The sequence below is a fragment of the Hyperolius riggenbachi genome, chromosome 9 (genome assembly GCF_040937935.1).
Source record: "Hyperolius riggenbachi isolate aHypRig1 chromosome 9, aHypRig1.pri, whole genome shotgun sequence".
Lineage (NCBI taxonomy): Eukaryota > Metazoa > Chordata > Amphibia > Anura > Hyperoliidae > Hyperolius > Hyperolius riggenbachi.
Genome location: NC_090654.1, coordinates 26717423 through 26736620, shown reverse-complemented (window position 1 = coordinate 26736620; position 19198 = coordinate 26717423). Strand labels below are relative to the sequence as shown.

Genomic DNA, 19198 nt, shown 5'->3' with positions numbered 1-19198 from the left:
AAAAAATATATATACAAAAAGACCATAGACAGAAGATATAGTAAAAAATAGCTTTTAGACACTTCATATGCACCATATAACTAACGAGAGACTGAACTGAAGGACCACTATCGTGAGAAATGTTAAAATGTATGTATAAAATGTGCGTTTGTTCCGGAACAAAATGTACTATAAATTACTTTTTTCCTATGTTGCTGTCACTTACAGTAGGCAGTAAAAATCGGACAGGTTTTGGACTAGTCCATTTCCTCGTGAGGGGATTCTCTGGGATTTCTTTCATTTCAAAAAGCACATACTGCATCGTAGCTGGGCAGAAAAATAGAATGCAAGCAAGTAAAGAGGCCAGCCGGCATCCTTATATAGATCCTTTCCGTAGAGTGCTTTTGTAAAGAATTAAGGAAAGGCTGAGAATCCCCTATGTGTAGATGGGCTAGTCCAAAACCTGTCAGGTTTTTCTGCCTACTGTAAGTGACAGCAACATGGAAAAAAAAATTATAAGCATTTTATTCTGGGAGAAATGTACTTCTTATAAATACGTATTTTCAATTTTACAATTTTTCTGCAATAGTGGTCCATCGAATAAAACAAAATAAAATTTTAGTGAATGGGGTGCAGTACCCAGTCACCTCCTGTAGGTGGTGCTGTGGGGAATCAGCACTACACACAAGCTGTTTTGGAGCGGTATTGCATCCATCAATATTTTAATGCTACAATAGAAAACTTGGAATGCTGGTGGCATCATACTGATTACTAGAGATGGTCAATGAGATGCAAATAATTTCGAGTTGACACACCATTATGCAAATTTTGAATGCAAAAGGATGCAGCTTAAAAATGAACCAATCAAATCCTGCTGATGTAAAATCTGACTGGTCCATTTTCAAGCTGCATATATTTGCATAATCCTGCATCAACTCAAGTTATTTTCATTGATTTGACCATCCCTAGTGATTACTGTAAACCAGGACTGCCACCCGCAATACCTGCATCGACCACTAGAGGATTATTTTCAGTGTAAAATGTAAAGGCGATGTCATGTTGAATTAGTAGCTAGTATTGCTTAGTAGAGGGAGTGGGGAACGAAGGCCGAGGTGGTCAGTTATCACAAAAGAACATCTGAAACAAAAGAACTAGAAATTAGCAAGGAGATGCTGATAATCCAAATTTGCATGCAAATTGTATGCAACCTTGGATTGGGCCAATCCAAATCAGACTTGCATCTGACCGGCCAATTTGTATTAAATTTGCATGCAAAGCGAATATTATTAGCATTTCGTCGACCATCTCATCTTTTGTGCTGCTAACCTTGTAACAAGCTGAACTGTCAGTACAGCGCCTCCCACTGGCCTGCTTCATAACACTGCAAATCACAGTAACAGCCTAACCTGTCTGGCCCGCACAAACAACCGATAAATGTCACCTGAAACGATCATTAATGACCCTTTAGGGTGACCGCTTAAGGAGGAACAGCTGTACAGACATGCCGTACGGCAACAGCCAAGCAACCTTTTCTATTCCAGGAAGTGTCATTGGGGAAGAAGGAGTGGGAGGAGCTCTGCTGTGAGGTCAGCAATCAAATTTGCATATTAGTAATCTGACCTGATGGATCACTAATGACATCATGGGACACTAGTGCTAATGCCAGAATGTCACCCGACATGATCACAAATTATCATCTCGGGCGATTTTGCACCCAGAGAAGGCATGTAGCTGCAGCTGACCATCCTGCAAGACATTGCTATAGCGTGTATGTGAATCCACGTGGTTTCCTATTTTCAAACAAGGTCAGAGAACGGATGGAGTTTGTCGCACAAATAAAAATATTGAGGATTTCCTTCGCCTTATCTGGACAAAGGAAGCCACTTGGAATAGTGAAGGAAAGTCTTCGTATAAAGGTGTCCATTAACAGTGAGCTTTTTAGTGAACAATTGTATTTTCATTAAGACTGAAAGAAAAGATTGATTTTGATTCAAAGAATTAAAGCAGACCTAAACTCAGAACTTCCTCTCTGCTCTCAAAGATAAGCAACAGCATAGTAACCTTTAAAGAAAAACAATTTCTTTGTTACAGCTGATACAAATCCAGTAATGAATCTGCAGTGTCTCTACTTCCTGCTTTCATAAAAGCAGACATAGGGTTAACATCCTGCGTTTACAAATTTGCTGCTCTGCTGAGGCAGCCAGCCGAGAGATCAAATTACAGTGGTGAGTAGTCACAGATGAGGGGGAATTAGATACGCTAAACTCTCTAAATGCATACACAGTGTTTTCTAGGTTTCCCTTCTGTCTTGTGCAAGCGTTCAGGTCCACTTTAAATAAGAGTGGTAGGTAGTTTTACAAGTTTTAAAACAAAATGACACGGTCACAATAAATTACAAAAAATTTCAGTTAGGTTTTAACCCCTATCCAGCCCATTAACCCCTGTAATACCTATACCTGTTTATACACCTTTAATCACTGCTGTCTGTAGCAATTGGATTTGCTCTACAGATGCCTTGTTCTGCTGTTGCCTAGCGATGCATCTAGTGGGGTCCCTGAACTGTCACCCTAGCAACCGCATCTGATCACTACAGACTCACAGGCTGGGGATAATGGTCCACTATATGCCCAGCTAGTAATGAAATAAGGCATGTGTGGTATCATTTTTACCAGGAAGGGCCAAGGAATATATTTGTGTGTGTTTTATAACTGTGAAACTTGTGTGAAAAAAGAAAAAAAAAAGTGTATTTTCTGCCTTCCCACCTAATTTTTCCCTGTAAAACGACTAAAATAAAATGTTTTGAAAAATAATATTACCCAGAAAAAGCCTATATTGTCATGAAAAACAAAACATGCATCAACTAGATGGTACAGTATAAGTAATAAAAAAAAAAAAGTTACTGGTGTATCCATAGTGACAAAGCTAAAGTGTAAAAATGTCAGTAACCTTAAAGGAGACATCAGGGGATATGAGGAAAATAAGGGCTACTTACCCAGGGCTTTGTCCAGCCCCAAGCTCCCAGCATGTCCCTCGCCGCAGCTCTGCCCGCAGCCGTTCGCCGCCTCTGCATCCCGGTCCGCGGTGATGACGTCAGGTCACTCCGGTCCACGTGGCCATGATTGACAGCGGCGCTCGTGCAAGCGAAGTACAGGCCGACCTCCAGGTCGCCGCCGTCATCACCGCGGACCGGGATGCAGAGGCAGCGAACGGCTGCGGGCAGAGCTGCACCGAGGGACATGCTGGGAGCTTGGGGCTGGACGAAGCCCCGGGTAAGTAGCACTTATTTTCTTCATATTGCCTGATAACTCCTTTCAAGAGTACCTAAAAAGTGAAAATAGACAGACTGTCTGCACGATGGAGGGTGGGGGGTTTGCAGGGCGAAATACTCCGCAGAGCAAGATTATCCCCGCCACTAGATCATAAACAAAGATGGCACCCGTCAGCCAATCACCGCGTCCGATGACGTCAGACGTAACGCTGCTCCGCAATAGAACATTGTTTATGAGCTAACCTAACTTTTTTTAATAAATACGGGAGCGATCCCCTTTTACACTATGTGAAGCGTCTCTTATACTTTTTCCTGGAGGTTCATCTACTTCCTGAAGCTGTGGTGACTTGCTAGAAAGGCTGAGGAGTGGCCGATACCCCTGCTGCGCAGACGGGCCCTGTTAGGCCGCATCATCTGGTGAGTCGTTATCTATTGGGGGGGGGGATACTGATGTGCCCATCACCCCCGGATGTATTATATCTATATCTGTGATATCAGCTGAGACAACAGGGAGTGGGTTTACTCCCTATAATTGCAGGACTGGACTCTTGAGCGCTTATCTGCCATTTCTAATTCTACTTTTTAATTTACTGATAGCGCTCCACTATATTGCTGGTGTATTGTCTGGAAGCCCTGTTACTGTTTACTATAGTCTGTAAAGCGCTTATGTACTTTTGTATTTGATAGGTAATGTATATAACCCTGTAAAACCCACCCCGCAATCCGTCCTCCTGCAGACAAAGCCTGTTATATTAGGCTCTGTCTATTTTACCATAAATACTCTTTAAAGGGGAACTTCAGCCTAAACAAACATACTGTCATTAAGTTACATTAGTTATGTTAATTACAATAGATAGGTAATATAATTTTTTACCCACCCGGTTTTAAAAGAACAGGCAAATGTTTGTGATTCATGGGGGCTGCCATCTTTGTCATGGGGGCAGCCATCTTTTTGGTTGAAAGGAGGTGATAAGGAGCATAAGACACAGTTCCAACTGTCCAGTGTCCTGATAACCCCTCCCAGCTGCACACGCTAGGCTTCAAATGTCAATTTCAAAATGTAAAAAAAAAAATAAAAAAAAAATTGCACCAAAACAGCAGAACGAGAACAACAACATCAGAAATCCCATAATGCTTTGCACAGCATCAGGGGAAAAAAGCACGGGCAGTTTTTTTTCTGTGCAGCTAAAAATGAGGCTTGTATAAGAGAAACAAAGTTCTGATGCTGTGAAACTGTTAAAGAAACACCAGGCCTTTTCAGTGCTGCTGAGTCGATTTTTAGTCTGGAGGTTCACTTTAACCTCCCTAGCGGTATTGACGGTTACACATGTCAATACAAAACATGCTGTGCACAGTAATGATGTGCATACACGTCAATACTCTCCTGCACTGTATACTAAACCCTGGCCTTACACATTTTGGCAAGTCACAGGAAAAAAAGGTTGTGAAAATTAATTGGATCACTTTTGCACTGAAATCCTGGGGAAATTGAACGCCAGGGAGGGGTACAAACCTTGAAACGCGAACTAGTTAAGGAAATGATCTATGATCGTTCAGGATCGATTAGGACCATCAGTTACTTTGTTTTTATACAATACAATCTGCATAATCTGATTGAAAATACCATTGTTCACGAAAAAATTGAACTGTGAGTAGGCACCTTTAAAGTACAAATCTAGCTGAAATTTCGATTTTCCACTTGATAAAAACACAGACTGACCACAAATTGTGATGTGGCAACATAAAAAAAAAAAAACATAAAAAAAAATAATATAATAATCACTGACGATTATTTCATCCGTTAAAATAGATTTCCGATACTGCTCTCTCTTCCTATATTCTTATATCTGATATGTAAAAAACGCAGCTTATAGACATGATGTTTTAAAGTCTTGTGATATCTCAAGGAGGATTCTGGGAACTCCTGTGGATCGAGAAAAGTTGATAAACTTGCTGGGCATTAAGTTTGGCCCTCCTGCGATTGTGGATCGTGCTGTAGCAGGGGGCCGCCCCCCGTTACCACAGCGCTGTCAGTCCAGAGATATGATGTCTGGCCGACACCCCTGCAGTGTGGAGGAGGAGCTCTGAGTGGTGCTGTGGGCGTGGCTTTCCTGTAAGGTGCTAGTGGACACAATGCTGCTTATCCGGCTGGTGCTGCTGGTGGTTGTGTGGGATCCCGTTATGGCCTGGGTCAGGGTGCTCATGTAGTGTGTCGGCCGGTACTGGAAATAGTGGCCCAGTGCGTCTTGTTCATCCAGGGAGGTGATGACGGAGGGGCTGTAGTGCTGAAACAGCAAAGAAAAGGGGAAGGTCAGTGAGATTCTGTCCCAACAGGTAAGAACACAGGTCAAATACCTCTATACATGGGCTATTCAGCAGTAGGGATAAACAATGAGATGCAAATATTCCAGAGTTTATGCAAATATATGTAAATTTGTATGCAAATATATGCAGCTGCATACACATTTACATACATTTGCATCTCATTGATCCTCCCTATTCAGCAGTTGATCATTAAAGTTTTTGACACCCAGCGTCCTCCAGATGTTTACCCTCAAAAACCAGGCAAAAAGTGTGACCTACAAATAAGGTGACTCCCTCCCCTCCATTTCTCATCCCAGCCCACCCTATGTATTGCGCACACTCAGGGCCGGATTTGGGCTTTCCAGTGCCCAAGGCCCGCTTTCATCAACCGCCCTCCTGAGTCTAAATGAAGCCTGCACATGTGCTAGTAATGTAGCAGGGTGTGGTAATTATATTTCCCCCCTATATCCCCAAAACACACTAAGTTAATTAATTCCCCAACACAATTGGTCTTATGCCGGGAATACACGAGACGTTTCTGCGGCTCGATTATGCCGCCGGATCGATTCCCGCTCGTCCCCGCGGGTGATTCTCTTATCTTCGGCTTGTTTTCCTTATCTTTTCTATTGTCCCACTCACGGTATCGAGCGTGGCATTGATCCAGCGGGTGATTGGACTCGTCAGAAATGATCAATCGAGCCATCTAATGGCTCGATCGAGCCGTGGAAATGCTCCGTGTATTCCTGGCATTAGACAATGATCTGGCAGGATTAGATTGTGAGCTCCTCTGAGGACAGTCAGTGACATGACTATGTACTCTGTAATGTGCTGCAGGAGATGTCAGTGCTATATAAATACATAATAATAATATGGTAGGACATTAGACTATGACTGTGGTAGGATTAGATTGTGAGCTCCTCTGAGGACAGTCAGTGACATGACTATGTACTCTGTAAAGTGCTGCAGAAGATGTCAGTGCTATATAAATACATAATAATAATAATAATATGGTAGGACATCAGGCTATGACTATGGCAGGATTAGATTGTGAGCTCCTCTGAGGACAGTCAGTGACATGACTATGTACTCTGTTATGTGCTGCAGAAGATGTCAGTGCTATATATAAATACATAGTAGTGCAAAATGCTACTATCTACCTTGTAGTGTCCCAACTTAAACTAAAGTTGAAATGGGCAGTGGAGAAGACATTCCTCCAGCCCCCTCCATGCCAATTGCTCCCTCACTGTCCTCCTGCAACATCTGGAATTGGCACTGCAAAATCCTTTGGTCTGGGGCATACTGCACATACACACATACATGGCCTGGCTGCAAACACGTCCACGTGGCTGGGAGTGTTCTGAGCCTGCGCGTGGCTGGACTGCGCCTGCATTGACTGGCGCACTTTGTGAGGCCAGTTTTGGATGATCCAGGAGGCAGAGGAGGATGGCGATGGAGCAATCGGCGTGGAAGGGGCTGGAGGAAGCACCAGGTATGTATATTGTTTTTTTCTTGTGTTTCTCAGGTACACTTTGCTCTTTGTATGGAAAGGAAGCAAAAATAAATCCTGGACAGTTGAGTAGAGAAAGCAAGGGAGGAAAAGTGGGCAGAGAAAGAGATGGTAGTCAGAGAGACAGAAAGAGAGAGGGTGGGAGTGAGGGTGGACAGAGTGAGCATAGAAAATGAGAGAAAACAGACAGCATGATCTTATTATGTACTGTACACATGTAATAGTGAATACAGAGTGTTCAGTGAATCTGTACACATTACCCACGTTGCAGTCCTATGCTTTAAACATGTTTCACGCACCTGTATATTATTCAGCATACTTTGGGGGCTTAACAATTCCTCACAAAGATAAAGCCTGCATTCCCCAATGTGCCCTTCTCTCACCACTGTCCTCATAAATTCAGGGAGAAAGGTTAAGTTCAGCTGTGTGTAGGAAGATGAGAGTGCGGGAGGATTGTAATGCACGGCTATCACAGGCACTCTGGCTTCACAGAGTGCGTGTAGTTCCAGCACACGCTGTCTGCAAAGTTACTGTGACTGTTTACATTTCACAGGCATCCCGAAATAATTAAGCATTTTAGTGCCAGTATGTGCTTTTTACACATACCTGGCAATCGTGCGCCCTCTCAGCTGCCTGCAGTTAGGCATAGTTACTCCTCCCTGGCTGCAAGGCTGTCTAGAATAAGGCTGTCTCCCTTCTTCTTCTTCTCCTCGAGGCTCGAGCGATCCATCTCCTCTCTGCTTCCAGTTCCCCCCATAATGCCGAGCGGAGGGGCGGAGCCAGATAACAGCCGACATGTATAACCCCAAGACGGAAAGACAGACCGTGCTGCGGGGACACGGAACTGTAGTAAGCTGCCGACTCTGCAACAACCGGTGGGATGACCCGCCCCAAGCCCCGCCCCGCCCTAGGCACAAGCCTAGGAGGCCTGTGCGCAAATCCGGCCCTGCGCACACTGGAAGCAAGCCCGTAACTATGGCTACCTCTTCCAACGCCAGCAGAAGTACTTGCATCTCTCCTGCAGCTTCCAACTCTATGAAAGGTGGGGCTTCATTGTGGTCACATGACAGTGAGCCCTGGAGCTTCAGTGTGGTCATATGACAGTGAGGCCTGGAGCTTCAGTGTGGTCACATGACAGTGAACCCTGGAGTTTCACTGGTCACGTGACAGTGAGTCCCAGCAGATGGGACTTTCGGCAGCCCTCCAGGGACATTTGGAGGCCCAGGACATCCGGTGGCCTATGTGAGACATTAGCTGTGACATATTTGTGCCTGGGATGGCGGACTCTAATTCTGGGACATGTGCTAAGTAAAGTGGGACATCTGGTCACTGTAGTACAGACCTTCACATAAGCAGAATGTTAAAGAGACACTGAAGCGGAAAAAAAAAATTATGATGCAATTATTTGTATGTGTAGTACAGCTAAGAAATAAAACATTAGGAGCAGTATTGTTTCCAGTACAGGAAGAGTTAAGAAACTCCAGTTATCTCTGCAAAAGAGCCATTGAGCTCCACTTTTAAAGTGGCAGAGAGCTCTGTCTTCTGAAGCTTGTTATCTCAAGTGTCTGGCACTGTATTGTTTTTTTTTTTCCCCTGCAGAGAACAGTTCAGAAGTTCACTGGCCTGCTCTGTAAAATCATTTAGAATGCTGAGTAGTGTAGTAACTGCAAATATTAGAGAATGATGCAAATGTTATAAGAAAAAAACTATATAACTGAAAATAAAAATATGAGAATATCTTCTTTGCTACTAATGTTCTATTAATTATCCGTACTACACAACTAATTCATTATATCATCATTTTTTCCCGCTTCAGTGTCTCTTTAACCCCTTGCCGACCGATCCACGCTAATTGGTGTGAACACGGCTGCAGCCCCAGGACCACTCCACGCCGATTGGCATGAATGGCTGTGGGAGAGGAATGCAGTAGATCGCGTGCGCTACTGCGCGCGCATCTTCGCATGAATGACGGAGCTCCGCCTTCAGTCTCCGAGCGGCGATCGGCACTCGGAGACGGTTGTTATTAACATTGTTCAGCGCTGCGATCTGCAGCAGCGCTGTACTGGGGACAGCCGTGTGACAGGGCTGTATCCCTGGCAGGCACAAAAGTGACCAGCTGTCATAGGCTGAAGCCTATGACAGCCGATCACGCCGATTAGCTGGTGGGGGGAGGGAGGGATATAAAATAAATACAAAAAGTAAAATTTATTTAAAAAAAATAATCAAATATAAAAAAAAACAACATCTGGGGGGGGGGGGGGGATCAGATTCCACCAATAGAGAGCTCTGTTGGTGGGGAGAAAAGGAGGAGGGGGGGGGGGGGAATCACTTGTGTGGTGTGTTGTGCAGCCCTGCAGCAATGCCTTAAAGCTGCAGTGGCCCAACAATAAAAAAATAGCTTGGTCACTAGGGGGGGGGGGGGGGGGGTTTAACACCGCGCCCTTAAAAGGACCACTATAGCGAAAAAAGTAGGCAGTTAAAAAATGTGACAGATGACAGGTTTTGGGCCAGTTCATCTTTTTAAGGGGGATTCTCAGGGCTTTCTTTGTTTTCAACAGCATTTCCTGAACAGCAGTTTAACTGCCAGAATAGCAAGATACCAGCCGGCCTCCCTAATCACTTGCACACTATTATGTCAGTTAGATTTTGCAACTGTTGTTCAGGAAATGCTGTTGAAAACAAAGAAAGCCCCGAGAATCCCCCTTAAAAAGATGGACTGGCCCAAAACCTGTCATCTGTCATTTTTTAACTGCCTACTTTTTTTTCGCGATAGTGGTCCTTTAAGTGGTTAAATTTAAATAAGCCTTCAACCCAAATGTTTGGTAATTTATGTATTGGTAATGTTTGTTTTTGGTAATAGTATAATAGTTCATTACAAATTGTACTGTTAATGGGATAATACAAGATTAATTAAAGAGGCCCTGTAGTGACATATAGCACAATGCAGTACATTATTTAGGATGCCCACTTTTATGACAGTTATCCTGGTTTCAGCATCATAAAACACTTTCTATAGCTACATATTGCTATGTAGCCCTGACCTCCCAGTGATGTGTAGCCAAGGCTGTTTATTAAAGAAGAACTGTAACGACAATACGGCCCCTGGGGGGTACTCACCTCGGGTGGGGGAAGCCTCCGGATCCTAATGAGGCTTCCCACGCCGTCCTCCATCCATCAGGGGTCTCGCTGCAGCCCTCCGTGCAGCGGTGACGTAATATTTACCTTCCTGGCTCCTGCGCAGGCGCTCTGACGGCTGTCGGCGCCGAAGTAGGCGGAAATACCCGATCACCGTCGGGTCTGCTCTACTGCGCAGGCGCAAGTTTCCGGCGCCTGCGCAGTAGAGCGGACCCGACGAAGATCGGGTATTTCCGTCTATTTCCGTGCCGAAAGTCGCCACAGCGCCCCCGCTGGAGCCAGCAAAGGTAAATATTGAACTGACAGTCGGCACAGTCGCCGGCTGTTCGGAGGGCTGCAGCGAGACCCCCGTGGGACAGAGGACGGCGTGGGAAGCCTCATTAGGATCCGGAGGCTTCCCCCACCCGAGGTGAGTACCCCCCAGGGGATCTTTTTAATGTTACAGAGTCTCTTTAAGTGGCATTCATCTCCCAGAGCATTCGGAGACATCAGGCATTATTTTCACTGGCTTCAGAACTATCAGTAACCCAACATTACGCAGAAATCACCTGCCAGTACTAAAAATGTTGCCGCCTTTAATTAATTTTAGAATGTAAATCGGTAAATGGTGCGAGGAAAGATTTTACTTTGGGCAAACACTAACTAAATAATTTATAAAGTAATATTGTACAAATAAATAAATAGCAATTTTATTTATTATGTTATTTACACTACAGGTCCCCTTTAAGTGTCAACTCTCTCCTACCTGAGAGTTGTCTGTTGTCTGAAGGAACGAGAACAGATCAAGTCCTGAGTGAAAAAAAAAAGAGAGGAAATAGTTATATATAGATATCCAGTAAGATCTCAAAAAGCAAAACTACATCTATGTAAAAACATGTCTTTTTCCACTTGAAATTTGCAGCCAGGTATATATTTGCAAAACTGACTGTAAAACCTCAAATTGTTCCTCTCTGTTGCTGTGGAGACTTTGTATTCTTTGTGACACAAACTACCCAGAACTTTCCATCTTCCTGCATAAATAATTAGCTGCATACAGCAGGAGCTCTGCATACTCATGGTTAACACCTGGACTAATCGAGTGATTACTGACAGTCAGTGATGCTTTCAGGAGACAATCTCTGTTGGGAACACTGTGGAATGGATCATCTTCAGATTTCACACAAGTGTGTTTTAGGCTGCCTAAAAACGCGGCAATGTAATCCTGCGCAATCGTACGTGTAGCATCAGCGCTTCTGTTTTCATGCAATACAATCTGTAATCACCGATTTGATTGAAAATACAATTGTTCACTTAAAATTTGTACCGTTAATGGCCACCTTAAGGGACCTTTTACACGGAAAATCGTGATCAGCATCACAAGCCTGCTGTGATACAATCTTCACTTTTTGCACCGAGCACATTTGCTAGTGTGATTTGCAACAGGATTGTGAAACGCAGGAGAAATGCAGCATGCATCGCTTTTGCAAAAAATCTAAGCACACCAGTGGACAATAGCAGGGACCTGAAAATGTAAGCGAACCCTTAACCCTCCTGGCGGTCTATTAAAAACCGCCAGGGCTCGCTACATGATAGCCGCTGTGCAGCGGCATCCCCCCCCCACCCGCTTCGATCGCGATTAGGAAATCCTGTTCAAAGAACGGGATTTCCTGGAGGGCTTCCCCCGTCACCATGGCGACGTCGTGACGTCATTGGGAGTCCCGATCCACCCCTCAGCGCTGCCTGGCACTGATTGGCAAGGCAGCGCACAGGGTCTGGGGGGGGCGTTGCAGCACGGCGGCTAATCGGCACGAAGCGGCGGCGATCAGAGTGCACACGCAGCTAGCATAGTGCTAGCTGCGTGTTGCAAAAAAAAAAAAAAATTATGCAAATCGGCCCAGCAGGGCCTGAGAAAGGAAGGTTAAAGGCAATATCCAGGCTAAATTAAAAAAAAAAAAAAAAAATGAATAAATAATCTACCTACCTGGGGCTTCCACCAGCCCCTTGCAGCTGACGTCCCACACCGCAGCTCCACTCAGCTGCCGGCCGTTGCAGAGGACTGAGGTCGTTCTCTACTGCGCAGCTGTCAATCAAGTCCACGTTGTCCGGAGTGTATTGCGCAGAACTACTGCGCCTGCGCAGTACACTCCAGACGTGGACTTGATTGACAGCGGCGCAGGCGAGGACGACCTTTGAGAGTTCGACCTCTGCACCGGCGGAGACCCCAGGCTGGAGGCTCTGGACTGCGCACAGGCAAGTGTGTGTGAGAGGGCACCCGTGCATACGCAGTATGGATTGGCCCGTCTTCGGGAAGCCCGAGAGCGTCCGAAGACTCCCGAAGCCAACTCAACCCGGAAGAGAGCAGTCTATGACCCATGGGCCGTAGATTGCTAACGGGAGAGCGTGAGGGCTTTATAGGACACAGTCTTCCCTCTCCTTAGCTGAGGTTTTTTTTTTTTTTTTTTTTTTTTTACTTCAGACTCCCTTTAAGAGTTCGCTGCAACAGACTGCAGCTTATGGGTTACTGCGCTTTGCTGGTCAGGTATCAGCTACTGGCAGTTATGATTGTAACACATGTTTGTTACATGATTTTTTTTCTTTGTTCCTACAAGCATCAATAAAGATTATTTGAAAAATGAAAGGGGCCAGTCTAGGACAGCCGGAGACATGCCACGTGTCGCTGCTCACCTTGCAGGTCTGTGGGGACAGGAAATGTCCGGTGGTAGTCAGGGAGGGGAATACTTGATAGGTAATCACTACTTATGGTCGCCATGGGAGGACTTCTTAGGACAGATGATTGATGGTCGATGCTGATCACCCTACAATGGAAATAAAATATCAGTAAGAGGTAATCTGATACATTACAGCGCTACACTCTTGCAGTGACAGGAAGTGATCAGCCAAAATGATTTAGCAAAATGTGAAATGGTCCTGCAGTATGCCGAGGGTGGGTGCTGCGTACGCAAGGGTTAACTCTCCTCCTTTCTGATGCGCTCCAAGCTGCGTTCCATCTTCTTACACTTCCCCCTTCGGAATGGTAGTTGCGGTTTAGAAGAAAGAAGTGTGCGAAGACAGAACGCAGCATAGAACACATCGTCAGGAAGGCAGCAGCTTAGGTGAGTTAAGGAGGAACTGTAGTGAAAATAACACACTGAATAAAATTGCTTATTGTTTACAATATTAATTTATAGATTATTTAGTCAGTGTTTTTTTAGCACAGGTAGTGACATCTTTAGTTATGCCAGGTGATCTCGTTCCTGAGAATTCTATGCACAGAGGGAGATGCTGCTTGCTTGGCTGTTTGAAAAAGCCATTAATTCCCACAATGTAACAAGGTTCACAGATAGCAAAATGTCAGGACCAAGGTCATGACATCACACTGTGGGAGGGGTTTCACTATAATATCAGCCATACAGACCCCCCTGATGATCTATTGCAGAAAAGGCAAAGATTTCTCATGGGAAAGGGGGCATCAGCTAGTCATTGGGATGAAGTTTAATCTTAAAGTTCCTCTTTAAACTTTGCATACACAGCTCACGCCTTCTGCGCGCTCCAAGGCGATTTCACTAAATCATTCTCGCTCATCCCTAGTGACAGCCCTGCTTACGGTTTAAAACTGATCGATGACCTTGTGACCTCTTCTCAGCAGACATCCCAAGCTACGTACACACGATAGATAAAAATCATTTGAAAAAAAGACAGCTGAACAATAAATCATGCAAATATCATTGCCAAGTTTGCACTGAACAAACTTCCAAAGATACCATACTGATAAAACAACGATCCTTGGTCATTTTGATCAATCCTTCTTGTCAGATATTTTCAGGCAATAATCTTTTTTGGTTATTAGGCCTCTTACCGATATACAACGATTTCAGCCGCGCTTTCAAGAACGCAATGTGATGTGATCCACACAAACATAAGAATTATGTCCCCATCCATGCGTTGTGATTCGCCTCGGAATTGTAACGCATGATCTAGACCACACGTCTAATTTCGGCATGCAAGCCAAATCTGGCCCTCAGAGCCATAACATTTGGCCCTCAAGTGGTTTCCCCACTTTGCATTATGTTTGGCCCACCCCAGACCACCAAAGAAGCTACATTGGAGGTCAAGCCCTAGATCACCAGGGAAGCCAAATGGGAAGGTAGGGAACTGTAGAGGGGCGGGTGGGGGCTCTTGATGCCAATGAACTGTATAGGGGAAGGAGGACCACTAGACACCAGGGAACTAAATGAGGGCCCATTCACACACTTGTAAAACGCAAAACGCTAGCGCTTTTGCTAGCGTTTTGCTCAGGTGATTTTTTTGTGTTGAATGCAAAGAAAAAAAAAAGCGATATTTACGCGATCGCGTTTAGCCCTTCTATAGCACTGAAACACGATCGCCGGGAAATCGCCTGAAAATGGTGCAGGCTACACGTTTGCGTTTGGTGATTTGCCCAAAACACCCAAGTGAGAATGGGCCCATAGGGTATTATTGCACTAGCGCTTTAAAAAGCGCTAGCGCTTGAGCGTTTTGCCGAAATCGCCGGCAAAACGCTCTAGCATGAATGGGCCCTAAGGGATGGAGGGGGGCCATTAGAAACCTGGGAACTTTATGAGGGAGGAAGGTGGCCAGTAGACATTGAGGTTGGCCTGAGACTTGGTCCCACTGTATAATTTCGGCCCACTTTGGCCTCAATTCACTAAGCTTTATCAAACACTTAAACGAACGTTTGATAATTTAACTCGTGGGTAAAATCGAATTTTTAAATCACTAAGGTGTTATAGATTTGTCGAATGTTTATCGATAAACATTCGATAAATCTATAACACCTTAGTGATTTAAAAATTCGATTTTACCCACGAGTTAAATTATCAAAGGTGTTATAGATTTATCGAATGTTTATCGATAAAACATTCAATAAATCTATAACACCTTAGTGAACTTTTACCCATGAGGTAAATTATCAAACATTCGATGAAGTTAGTGGCCACAGGTCATTGCAGAAAGCGTTAAAGCACCTATTTCACCAACTCTTGCCACTGCACGCCGCTCTCCATCTTCCAGACACCTTCACAGCCAGAAAACGGGAGGATGGAGAGAAGCATGCAGCGTAGCGGCGACAGGAAACGATATTAGCAAATAAACCCTTGAGGTCTCCAATTGGTCTGTTTCATGTCCAACTAGGCATTGGGCCAGTTTATGAAGAGGTTGCTGTGCTGACATACTGCGCATATGCAGGGCCGTAGCCCTGCGCACGCACGTCCCCCAAGCGCATGCCTGCAGACGCCCCTAGAGCGCACACTTGCCCAAGGCATGTAAGCACGCCGCGTGGCCCTGCAGTTTTATTAAGTTAGGATCTGAAGGCCCAGCACTGTAATAGGATTTTGGCTCCCACTCATATTGCGGTGATTGTCGACGATGGCGACCCCCACAGCTGAAGACAGATGCGGCAAAGAGCCTAGTGGGTATCGCCACTAGGCTTCCATTCTTTCTGACGGCACTGCAGCATATGCCTTGTCCAGAAAAAGGCAGCAGATTGGGACTTTGCGTTGCTTTTAAAGCCAATGGGTACCGGATTCAAAAAGAAAAAGTCAGATACTCACCTAAGGAGAGGGAAGGCTCGGTCCTAATGAGCCTTCCCTCTCCTCTCCCGGTACCCTCGGTGCTGCGCTGGCTCTCCCGTTCACGTCCGCCGCCGCAGGGACTTCGGAGGTCTTCGGGAGCACTCGGGCTTCCGAAGACGGGCCGCTCCATACTACGTACGCGCGAGTGCGTCATAGAGGGCGCTCACGCATGCGTAGTATGGAGCGGCCGCGTCATCGGGAGCCCGAGTGCTCCCGAAGGCTTCCGAAAGCTCCCAAAGGCATGCGGAAGTAGCAGTATTTGACCGAACTGGTCGAATACTGCCACGGGGGATCCTGCGCGGGACCGGGCACCGGGAGAGGAGAGGGAAGGCTCATTAGGACCGAGCCTTCCTTCTCCTTAGGTGAGTATCTGACTTTTTCTTTTTGAATCTGGTAAACATTCACTTTAAGGTAACACAGCAAATGGTTCCGTTAAAAATAGCGGTGGAAGTGGAAGAATCAGCTATTTTTAACATTAGATTACTTTGTATGTCCGTCGCTGTGCAACAGAAAATGCAATGGACTGGTATGTTTTCTTTACAAAAAGGAAATTGGCCCCAAATGCTCTGCTACCCGTAGCTTCCTCTTTTAAAGGGCCACTGTCGCGAAAATCGTATCATTTAAAAATATATGTAAACACATACAAATAAGAAGCATGTTTCTTACAGATTAAATTGATCCACATAGGCTAGTCCAAAACCTGTCAGTAATGTCAGATTTCTACTACTTACTGTAAGTGGCAGCAACATAGGAGGAAAGTCATTTATGACACATTTTACTCTGGAGAAACGTACTTCTTATCTGTAGATATATATTTACATTTTAAGATTTTCGTGACAGAGGTCCTTTAAATTTGAGAAGAATAGCTTAAATCTACTTCGTGTGAACTTTAAAGAGGAACTGTTGCGAAAATCTTAAAATTTAAAACACATACAAATAAGAAGTAAATTTCTTCCAGAGTAAAATGATCCATAAATTACTTTCCTCCTATGTTGCTGTCACTTACAGTAGTTAGCAGAAATTTGACATTACCGACAGGTTTTGGGCTAGTCCATCTCTTCATGGGGGATTCTCAGCATGGCCTTTATTCTTTATAAAAAGACACTCCCTGAAAAATATTAATACAAAGATGCTGGCCAGCCTCCCTGCTCGCTGCACACTTTTTTGGCAGTTGGACGGAGCAAATGCCATTCACTGAGTGCTTTTAAAAATAAAGAAAACCCTGAGAAACCCCATGAGAAGATGGGCTAGTCCAAAATCTGCCGGTAATGTCAGATTTCTACTACTTACTGTAAGTGACAGAAAAGTCATTTATGGCTCATTTTGCTCTGGAAGAAACATACTTCTTATTTTTATATGTTTACATGCATTTTAAATTTTAAGATTTTTGCGACAAGAGGTCCTTTAAAGTGGACCTGAACTCAGAACTTCCTCTCTGCTCTAAAAGATAAGCAACAGCTTAATTACCTTTAAAGCTAATGGAAATGTTAAATAAATAAAAATTAGCCAGATACTTACCCTAAGCAGAGGGAAGGCTCTGAGTCCTATACAATCTTCCCGCTCCGCTCGTTTAAGCGGCGGCTTCCCGTTTGATTCCCCCACGCGGGGGACTTTGGAAATCTTTGGGAGCCTGAGAGCTCCCGAAGACGTGCGGCTCTGTACTGCGCGAGCACGAAAGAGAAGCTCTTGCGCAGGGGCATTACAGGGCTGCCCGTCTTCTGGAGCACTTGAGCCTTCAGCGGTGGAAAGCAGTATTTGACCAATTCGGTTGAATACTGCCACTAGGGGAGCCAGTGCTAGAACGAGAGATCCGTGAGAGGAGTGGGAAGGCTGTATAGCAGTGGTCCTCAAACTAAGGCCCGCGGGCCGAATGTGGCCCCCTTAGGCTTTTTTACCGCCCCCCAAACACAAATTGTATCACTTATAGATGCGATCAGCTAAATCTTTAAATATCGGTGGCCCGCATATAGAATAGCAGTGCTGGCACCACCCATCCACATGGAAGCCAGAAAGCAATAACCTGCTGGTTTCCAATCAAATTCCCCATCAGGTGACACTGCTGTCCACTGCAGGTTGTCACCTGGGTATGCTTCACTGTCTGGCCCGCAAAGACTTCTGCATCATTTTATGTATAATCCGCCCCCCTCCCCCAGCAGTCTGAAGTATGTTGTCCCGGCCCTTGACCCAAAATGTTTGGGGACCCCTGCCCTATAGGACCCAGTATGTGGCTGATTTTTTTTTTCCCCAATTCCCATTCACTATAAAAGAAAAACATTTCTTTGCTGCAGTTGATACAAATCCTGAAATAAATCTGCAGTGTGTCTACTTCCTGCTTGAATGGAAGCAGACATAGGGTTAACATCTTGTGTTTACAAGTTAGCTGCTCTGTCGAGGACTGGCAAGATTCCTGAGCTTACACAGCTGAAAGATCAAATTATAGTTGTGATTAGTCACAACTGACTGATAAGATTTCCTATTGAAATCTCTTAGAAATCGGTCTCCAGTGTATGGACAGGTAACCGATCCCTCTCTGATCAGATTCGATCAGAAAGAGATCTGTCTCATAGTTGATCTGCCCATACACTGCCTGATGTATGAGTACCTTAGTTGTGTAGCACAACAACACCCCCTCCCATCAAAAAAGCAGTCTAGCTGTAAGACACATAAATCAGCAGTAGTTTATTGAACCGTTCGTAGGCGAGCGGACAAGGCGTACCCTTTGGACCCCATGGAAGGCATGATGGTGGAGGTGACAGGACAGGTCCTCTTAGCTGGGGGCTCATCTTCATCAGACGAGCTGTCCAGTGTCAGGTCAATGACCTCCACCTTCTTCTTGTTCTCACTGCTGCTCTTGAAGTCCGAACTGAGGTTGTAGATTGCACCTGCTGAGAGAGAGGAAGAGAGAGTAGAGCCTCTATTAGGTTCACTTTTCTCACAGGAGATATTTTCACATCTTTAAGAGGAACTTAAGCCTAAACAAACATACTGTCATTAAGTTACATTAGTTAAGTTATGATATCACCTCTTACCCACCCTGTTTTAAAAGAGCAGGCAAATGTTTATGATTTCATGGGGGCAGCCATCTTTTTGGTTGTAAGGAGAAGACAGGAAGCATGAGACACAGTTCCAACTGTCCTGTGTGCTGTTCACCCCTCCCAGCTGCGCGTGCTTGGCAATGAGAACATCAGAAATCCCATCGTGCTTTGCACAGCACCAGGGGAAAAATCCCCGGGCCGTATCCTTTGATGGGGCGGAGCTTAGCTTCTGTGCAGCTAAAAATGAGGCTTGGGTAAGAAAAGTTGTGATGCTGTGAAACTGTTAAAGAAACACCAAGCCTTTTCAGTGCTGCCGAGTAGATTTTTAGTCTGGAGGTTCACTTTAACTACTTGACCACTACAGGTTATGTTCACCTTATGG

General features: G+C 44.9%; 1 protein-coding gene across 1 annotated transcript in view; it reads right to left on the bottom strand.

Moving 5' to 3' along the window:
* Window positions 1–5068: 5068 nt before the first annotated feature.
* PIAS3 (protein inhibitor of activated STAT 3) overlaps window positions 5069–19198 on the bottom strand; it is a 51326-nt gene continuing 37196 nt past the window's right edge. Inside the window, exons 2-5 of the mRNA XM_068254804.1 lie at window positions 18498–18734; window positions 12858–12988; window positions 10939–10982; window positions 5069–5532 (exon numbers count right to left, since the gene is read on the bottom strand). Coding sequence (XP_068110905.1) covers window positions 5278–5532; window positions 10939–10982; window positions 12858–12988; window positions 18498–18734 — 667 coding nt within the window. The 3' untranslated portion in view covers window positions 5069–5277. The remainder of the gene's footprint in view (window positions 5533–10938; window positions 10983–12857; window positions 12989–18497; window positions 18735–19198) is intronic.